Genomic DNA, 8,252 nt, shown 5'->3' with positions numbered 1-8,252 from the left:
AATTGCATGCGTGAAATAGGGTCGGTCAAGGCACTACCAGATGTGAGAATCGAGATTATAACAGGGGTGTGTGTTTAAATTTGAGGAAATATTTGAAATATATTATAATTATTACATAAATAATTATTTGAGATTTGAAATTTACTTAATAATTTAAAATCTTCAACTTCAAACTCATCGATTCAAGTTCTTGTTAGAGAGTGACTATTTTGTACCTTGAAATATGTAGATTAATCATTGAGTAATGCTACATGTACAATCAAATTTGTACAAAAATTCTTACAACACAAAAAATTCAATACAAAAATTTCATTTATCAACATCTCATGATAAATTCAATGCACAATCTCACGGTATAATAACAAAATCTCACGATGTAATTGTTGTATGATATTTTGATTGTACCTTTAGTATTATTCTTAAACATTTAATACGCCCTTCACGTGTAGAAATGAAGAATTGTAGGGTGAAGTTTAGTGGTAGTATGAAGTACTTTCACCTCAAAAGTTAGTTTAATTGTCTAAGTTTATACATACAATTCTCGATTATTTAATACAATTAATTTCTCATCATAAATAAAATCGACCGAATGCTCCACGTCACCTTAATTAATCCTATATANTTTTTCAATCCGCGACATAATATAGCTCTCTGAAATGATAAATCAGCAAAAATATTTTTCATTCAAATATCATTCAAAATGAAAAATAAAATTAACAGAATAGTGAATTTTACCAAAATCAAAACTAAAATTTACTTAAATAGAGTACACATAGACAAACGTCAAATAAAATTCTCTCAATTTATTAAATTATCATAATAATGTTAAAATAAAATCATTAAACTTGTTATTAAGGTAAATATCACTTTTGCTTTTGCTAACTTTTAACACATTGCGGATTTTATTTAATTTCTATGTTTTTTTTAGAATACATATTATAGATAATTAATTTTATATTAGAATCAATCATTTATAAATTAATATTGGTGATTAATAATTTAAGAAAAATAAAATTTTAACATAATATCACTCAAATAAATATATATAGTAAAAACATATATAAATAAAATAATATGTAATATTCAGTTAAAAAATTTTATATATAAAATTGTAATATATAACAAATGATAATAAACTATCAATATAATTCATATTTATTATAAGGATTATATTGATTAAATTTTTTTAAAGATTATATCATAAAATTAGTTTAAAATTTAGGGGAAGAAAAAAGAAGAATGTGTATTAATGTCCAAATATATCTAAGATGGACAATGAATCATAAAAATTGACTAAGAAATGTAAATAAATAATTTTTTTACTTAAAATTTAGAAAATAAAGAAGAATGTGAATTAATGTCCAAATCTATCTAATATGGACAATTAATCACAAAAAAACCCTTAAAAAGACATATTAATTTAATTTGCTAACTTAAATGAACAAGAAAATATAAAAAATTAATTTTTTTGGCATAAAATTTAAGAAATAAAGAGGGATGTAAAAAAATAATTTTTTGGCATAAAATTTAAGAAATAAAAAGAAATGTGTATTAATGTCCAAATTCATTTAAGATGGACAATGAATTACAAAAAAAACCCTTAAGATAACCTAATAATTTAATTAGCCAACTTAAATGAACAAGGACATATAAGGAAATTCACAATTGAAGTGATATATTTATACGTATGTTCGACGGTACTGAATTAAACATATATATAGTTGTAAGCAACAATTAATCATCTCCTAAGAAACGTCCAAGGTCCTGTTCCCGTCCCTATTCTGCATAAATAACAAAGAAGTGAGTTTTTGGGATTTAATTGGATTAAATTAAAGTGAATCCAATATTGTTCGTGGTGATCCCAGAAGAAGATTTTTCATGACTAAAATTCAACACGTTGGGTTATATAAAAAAGCTCACCTCCAAAATCCAGTAAATGCTCTGAGGCACATATAAATGGTGAGAGCAATCCAAATTCCCACATATCCTTTACTCGATGAAAAAATGATCAAAAACACAATGCTGAATATAGCTACTGTTACCTGAAGGCAAATAACTTCGATTATACATCTTGTCATTTTTCCTATTTAAACAACTGGAAAACATACCATTGAGTATGCAGAATATGCAAAATCAGATGCTCCAAAATTTACACCATCAAAAACGAAAGCCAACGCGTTGATCGGTTGTGTTGCTGAAACGAACTGTATTGTTTTTCGTCTATTATAATTCTACTGAAAGAGTAAAATAAGATACCAACTGGGACAGTTGAATGCATACCGGGATTCCAACACCAATAAGATGGATAACATCGACATCGTCGGTGAACAATCTTGCTCCGAAATGTAGACCAATCCCAAGAAATGCAGCAAGAAACAATCCAAGAACTAGTCCCAACTGCAACAATGTTTTTTAGTCACGACCGAGATTTTAGTTGGGGACTTGGGGTTGATTAGTACCTGCAAGACTCTTGATACAGTGACAGTTGCACTAGTGTAATCCTTTCTTGCTAATGCACTTGCAAGAATTGCCTGAAAGAATCAAGATCACTTGCTCAATGTTTCTTATTTGTGCAAAACGATCTGTAACGAGCATTTCTTTAAATAAAAGTTGCAGCATCACCTGTCCAGCAACGGATAAGCCATCGGCTAGAAGAGACGTGGCTAGCCAGAGCTGCAAGCATACTTGAAATGCGGCCATTTGGGTCGATCCCAATCTTGCAGCCATTGATGCAGCCAGAGTTACACAGAATGTAACGGCTATGACCCTTGTAAGTAACAAGAATCCTATTTTGGAAATTAAGACAAGAATGTTTTAAGGACATAAAACGTTACCAAGTCTGAAGAATAAGAGATCACACCCTTTACCATTTTTAAGAAAACGACCAAATTGAAGGTACTTGAGATTAGGTGGAATAAGATCCACTTGTTCTTTCAGTCTCCAGAAGAGTATCAATGATATTAAATACCTGAAAAAACAGTAACATTGTAAGATTAACCTTCAGTTTATAGAAAAGCGAGCACCCGAATAACTGTTGTTGAGGTTGGTATGAAGGGAGAGTACTTACTGAGATATAACATGTGAAATGGCTGCACCTCTCACGCCCAATTTAAATACAAATATGAATATGGGGTCCAATATTATATTAGTGATATCTCCTGCCACTGCGACATTATATCCAGAATTCGAGCATTATTTCAAGATTGATAAAAACAGACTCGTGATCTTATAATACATCTGTTTTATGCTTATAATATGCTTGCCTGTAGCATAAAGTGGAGTTTTAGTGTCCTTGAATCCCCGGAAAACGCCTTGCATAGCCAAAGATAGTAGCACAGCAGGAGCACCTAGTGATCTTAGTTTCAGGTACTGTTGGGCAGGGTACGACATTTTTGAATCCTAAATACAAGGGAACGTGAAACGACACGAATCAAAAAGTAATTGCAGACAATTTGTGAAGTAACTTGATTTTCTTTAATATTGAATTTTGCTTACAGATTTGACTCCCATGAAGCTCAATAAAGGTTTTGCCGCAAGAATGAGAAATGCAGATTGAATGAAACCTAGAACGCCACCAATAATCAATGCTGAAGAAGCCGAGGGTATCTGCTTCTTTTGCTGCTCTATTTTCACTGCTTCAAAGTTGTTGTTTGGTGGTTGCATCTTGTACATTGTCTCATCCAAATCTAATGCAGAAACGTGCTACAAAAAATTTATAAAATATGGGGAAACCGTGCGATTTCTAGTGATCTAGGCTTAGTACCTTTCTGTGGTATCAGGAATTTATTTTCACCGTCAAGATTGGACGAACCCTTCTCCAATATTTCAAAATCATTGGTGTCTTGAATGGCTTTAGTTATTGTATCTTCCTCGGCTACGAAAGAAGTCGTTACACTGACAAGAGGGAAAATCGCAATTCTGGACACTTGATTGAATAAAGCAATGGAAACTCCCATAGCAGCAAGTTCAACTGGACCTGCACATAAAAGAGAAAAACTTGTTTGGTTCACTATTCAAATCAGGCAGAAGAACGAATTATCATGTTCAAGGAGCGGGATTATATTTCATTCGAGGGACGACTCTTTCGGGACAGAAATTAAATTTTATCTTTGAAGTTACCTATTTGGCCGATGAATACTGTATCTATAAGTGAGGCAATAGGATCGGCTGTCAAAGCTAGTGCTGCAGGCAGAGCGATTCTTGCTATTTCTCTACCAAGATCATCCAAATTAAACATTGATCTGCTCGAAAACGAAGCGGAAAAAGATCATATTCTAATTCCACAAGTTCAACAAGAACAAATAAAAATCATTTGAATTCTCAGGAGTTCCAGGCTTTTCTGATTCCAAGATGCTGAACTATAAGAAATTAATACATATGAAACTCATCCACTCGTATGATCAGGCATGCTTAATTATGTCTGAACAAAAACTTAACGAATTAGAACTCATCATATACAAATTCATAGAACTTGAAAGATCACATGGAAGATTAAAGAACTAGTAAATACCGCGCGCCCTCGAAGAATATGAAGAGAGGTATTCTCCAATTCTTTTTGCTATGCATTGTTGAACTTGATCAAACGAATCAATGGCTCCAAGTACTGTAAAGTTTAAAAAACTATTATCCAGACAGCTGAAGTTTCAGACAAGATAAAAAAACCAAAGAATTTCTTCGTCTCCTGAATCAGTTTCCAGACTTTTGAAGTGCGACCACATGTACAGTTTAAGTTCCAACAATTTATTACTCACAATAACTTTATTCAAGAATAATAGAAGTGCCACCACCCCACTATTTGAAACTATATATCTATCTAAATTCACGAAATTCAACGTGAAAAATCTTACCTTTTTGAGATTCTTTTTGTCTCCTCTGAGATAAGGTAGTGACATACAAATTTAGTTTTATGTGTTGTTCCTTATTCCATTTAGTGTGTTTGGTTGAAATTTAATAGGATTTGGAAGTAGAAATCCGATTTAGTGAAAATAAGATTGGTATTTATTGAAATAATTTGGTGGTATTTAATTTAATTTAAATAAATGAAATATTTGTAAAATTGGAAGTATTTTATGAGATTTGGGTTACATGCATGGACAAAATAAAATTTTAGTCTATGTTTCTAAATCTATTTGTTTTAAAAAAATCTATACAATTAATTCACACACATTTTATCATATATTTGAAAAGGCTATTTCAACCAATTCATAATACTTTTTATATTTAAAAATTCTTTAAATGATTTCTTTATCTTAAGAAATTCCATTATTTTTAATAATAAAAAACTAATTTATCCGTAAATTTAAATCCAAATCTTTTTTTATTTTTATTTTTAATCTCAGAACATAGTCCGAAGTTTTCATTAGCCAACCAAGGCCAGGGGAGTGGGTTCCACAATACATGAGAATTTTTTACCCACTTTGCAGGTGGCAATTTTCTTGAAGTGTTGAGTGACGTAAAGTTGAATTATATAAACATCTGATTCTCCACAAAAATAAAACTCTAATTTATGGATCAATAAAATGATATTAAAAAAAATATTAATTTTCTCGTCTCACAAGTCTTATTTCTTGATAAACGCTTCTAACTTGGAAAATTATGTCTTACCAGCTAAATAATTCATTATGTTATTTTGAAAGTAAAAAAAAAATTTAGCATTATCAAAATAAAACGGGACAAAAATGCGTGACTTATAAAAATTGAGTTGGAGAGTTTAGTACTGTTGCAGCAAGAAAAAGGGATCGAATACATATTTATTCAACAGAATCAATTCCTTTTCATCTTGATGCCTCGTGCTTACGGATATATACTTATCGAGGATATATACATACTAGAAAATTAGTGTCTTAATTTGTTTGTCAATTAAATATTGCAATTAAATGAAAATTTTTTTTAGGAAAAATATATTTATAGTAACTAACTTTGCACGCCAAATCAACATTTTTCTCAAACGAGAAATAGCACAATGTTGGTGGCAAATGTTCCTTAATTGATACTCATGATCATATTCAAATCAATAAATGATAATATCAAATAATGTTACGTTATTGCATGAAATTAAATAGCATTCATCTAATGAACCAATAATTGACGTAATTAGGAAGTCTGAGCACGCTGACTTTGTACTGATCTTTCTCATGATTTTGAATAATTAAGCCCATCAAATCTTAAATCACTTGATTAATTATATATGACATCAATATACATACATGCAATAACAAATAACACTAGATTTCTCTAACATCCACATATCTGATATTCACATCTAATTAACAAGTGATCAACACAATTAGTCTGTGTACTTTTTTAAAGAAATCGGAGATTAAAAGCAATAAGATTTTTATGAATATAGGAAAAGATATACATGTATGGCAAAGGGCAAAAAGTTTATTAAAATTGCAAGTCAAGAAAAGCAAGGGAAGTTGAATCATCTCTCATCAATTCCTCCACTCTCAATTTTTCTTCTTCTTGCCAATAAGCCTCCCACCCTCCCATCTTTTCTACTTTACTAATTTTACAACATTGGTCTGCTATGTTGTTCACATTATAATAAACAAGTTGTCCAGGATTATTATCGTTTTTATCCCTAAATTTTTCTAAATTTTCCATTTTCAAACATTTCCTCGTATAATCTACGCTCCCTAAAGTTGGAATATCAAATAGGTAGCCAATAACTTCTCCACCAAATATCTCATATCGGCCCTCAGCAATCTTGGCTTGTGTTTGTCCAACACAAGCTTCTTCTACATCAAAGTACAACCCCTCGTTCAACATGTGATCAAGGGTAGGAAAAGTATCCATAAATGTGGTGTTCGCTGGAGCCATGGAATTTATAGTCGGCGCTGATGATGACGAATCCATGAACATGCCAACACAATGTTCTTGCATGGTCATGATGCCAGTACTGTTTGGGGAAGTTGTAGAGTTTGAAATCTTAAGCCTTTTCTTTAACGTAGAATTCCAAAAGTTTTTTATTTCGTTATCAGTACGGCCAGGCAACCGTGATGCTATCTGAGACCATCTGCAGATGACCAAAAACTAATTAGTACCCACTAATTATTTATGTAATGTGTGTATAAATTTATTTTTTAGGAAGAAGTTTTTTTCTCCTCAAAAAAAGTAGGTGTTATGGACCATCTTCTAATACGTTATAACGGTATTATTGTAATTAATGGACTTTGACGCACGAACTAGTCATGAAAATACATACACTCTTGAAACTTTAATTAAGTAATCAGTACTATCATATATATATGTATTTCATCATAATAAAGTTTGTGCTTTTTATTTAAGTATATGGAAGAAACACGCGAAAAGTACATATATATAATATATTCGAAATATATATATATGTGTGTAATGCGAAAATGAGGAATAATCTTTTGCATGTACGATCTGTGTATATATAAAATGATGGTAAGAAGAACAAAAATAACCTGTTGCCGAGTAGAGAATGCAGTTGAATAATAAGGCCCTCCTCCTGCGGCGAGAAGGCCCCACGCTTCAAATCGGGCCTCAAATAATTGATCCAGCGGAGGCGGCAGCTCTTGCCACAGCGCAGGAGGCCGGAGTTTCTGGCCACATCGCTCCAGCTCCCCTGCCCGCTCGTCAGCATATATCTCATAAACTTGTCGTCTTCTTCCGGCGACCACAGCCCCTTCCTCAGCTTCGGGACATTGTCATTATTCTTTTCTGCTGGTTTTCTCATTGAATTGATTTGTCTCTCAACTGTATTGATGTGAAGGATCGGAGTGATGGTGGAAATATAAAGTGAGTAGACGCGGGACAAACGGGAGATATATCATATTATGGGATCATATCGATGGGTGAGCAGAGGCTTGATTATAAAAATGATGGTTAATGTGTGGGGTTGTGTTGCTTAGAAATGGGGGATTCAATTCACAGAGAAATATTTAAATTTTTGTATTGGAAATATTATAATACTAGCTAGCTATCTTTGTATATACTTACAAATTCGCGATATATATAATATTAATTCGATTGAATATGGAGCTATAAAGACTCACGTTTTACAGCATATATCTCACCAAATTCGATTTGCTACTATGATCGATATAAAATGTAAGAATAAATTTAATCGGCCTAATATTCTAGTACGATTCAAATAATTTGCCTTCCAAATTTTATTAATGGAGATGGCTTTTTTTTTTTGACGAGATTAATGGAGATGGCTTATTTATCGCATTTTAAGTGATAAAAATCATACTCATGATCCTGGTTATTTGACACTATAT

The 8,252-nt window shown here is 31.7% G+C and overlaps 2 protein-coding genes across 3 annotated transcripts; both read right to left on the bottom strand.

Moving 5' to 3' along the window:
- Positions 1-1,532: 1,532 nt before the first annotated feature.
- LOC140970708 (protein DETOXIFICATION 42) lies at positions 1,533-4,752 on the bottom strand. 2 transcript variants are annotated; one of them, XM_073432587.1, is made up of 13 exons: positions 4,511-4,752; positions 4,120-4,241; positions 3,764-3,976; positions 3,496-3,632; positions 3,264-3,399; positions 3,068-3,164; positions 2,868-2,968; positions 2,623-2,786; positions 2,460-2,531; positions 2,281-2,397; positions 2,109-2,204; positions 1,921-2,042; positions 1,533-1,781 (listed from the first exon to the last, which is right to left on the bottom strand). In XM_073432587.1, the coding sequence occupies exons 1-13, from the start codon at positions 4,564-4,566 to the stop codon at positions 1,739-1,741; spliced, it is 1,476 nt and encodes a 491-aa protein (XP_073288688.1). In that variant the 5' UTR covers positions 4,567-4,752; the 3' UTR covers positions 1,533-1,738. The 2 variants fall into 2 exon arrangements, with proteins under 2 accessions (XP_073288688.1, XP_073288679.1); XM_073432578.1 differs by having other exon boundaries at positions 1,535-1,781; positions 3,496-3,686.
- A 1,563-nt stretch (positions 4,753-6,315) lies between these two features.
- Positions 6,316-7,779, bottom strand: LOC140970700 (transcription factor MYB57-like). The gene is made up of 2 exons (XM_073432565.1): positions 7,434-7,779; positions 6,316-7,018 (listed from the first exon to the last, which is right to left on the bottom strand). Exons 1-2 carry the CDS (start codon positions 7,703-7,705, stop codon positions 6,388-6,390), a joined length of 903 nt encoding a protein of 300 aa, XP_073288666.1. The 5' UTR covers positions 7,706-7,779; the 3' UTR covers positions 6,316-6,387.
- Positions 7,780-8,252: the final 473 nt, after the last annotated feature.

This window comes from Primulina huaijiensis, chromosome 1 (genome assembly GCF_012295235.1).
Source record: "Primulina huaijiensis isolate GDHJ02 chromosome 1, ASM1229523v2, whole genome shotgun sequence".
In the NCBI taxonomy this organism is placed as follows: domain Eukaryota; kingdom Viridiplantae; phylum Streptophyta; class Magnoliopsida; order Lamiales; family Gesneriaceae; genus Primulina; species Primulina huaijiensis.
The sequence above is the reverse complement of the archived record's forward strand: the minus strand, read 5'-3'. Positions and strand labels throughout refer to the sequence as shown.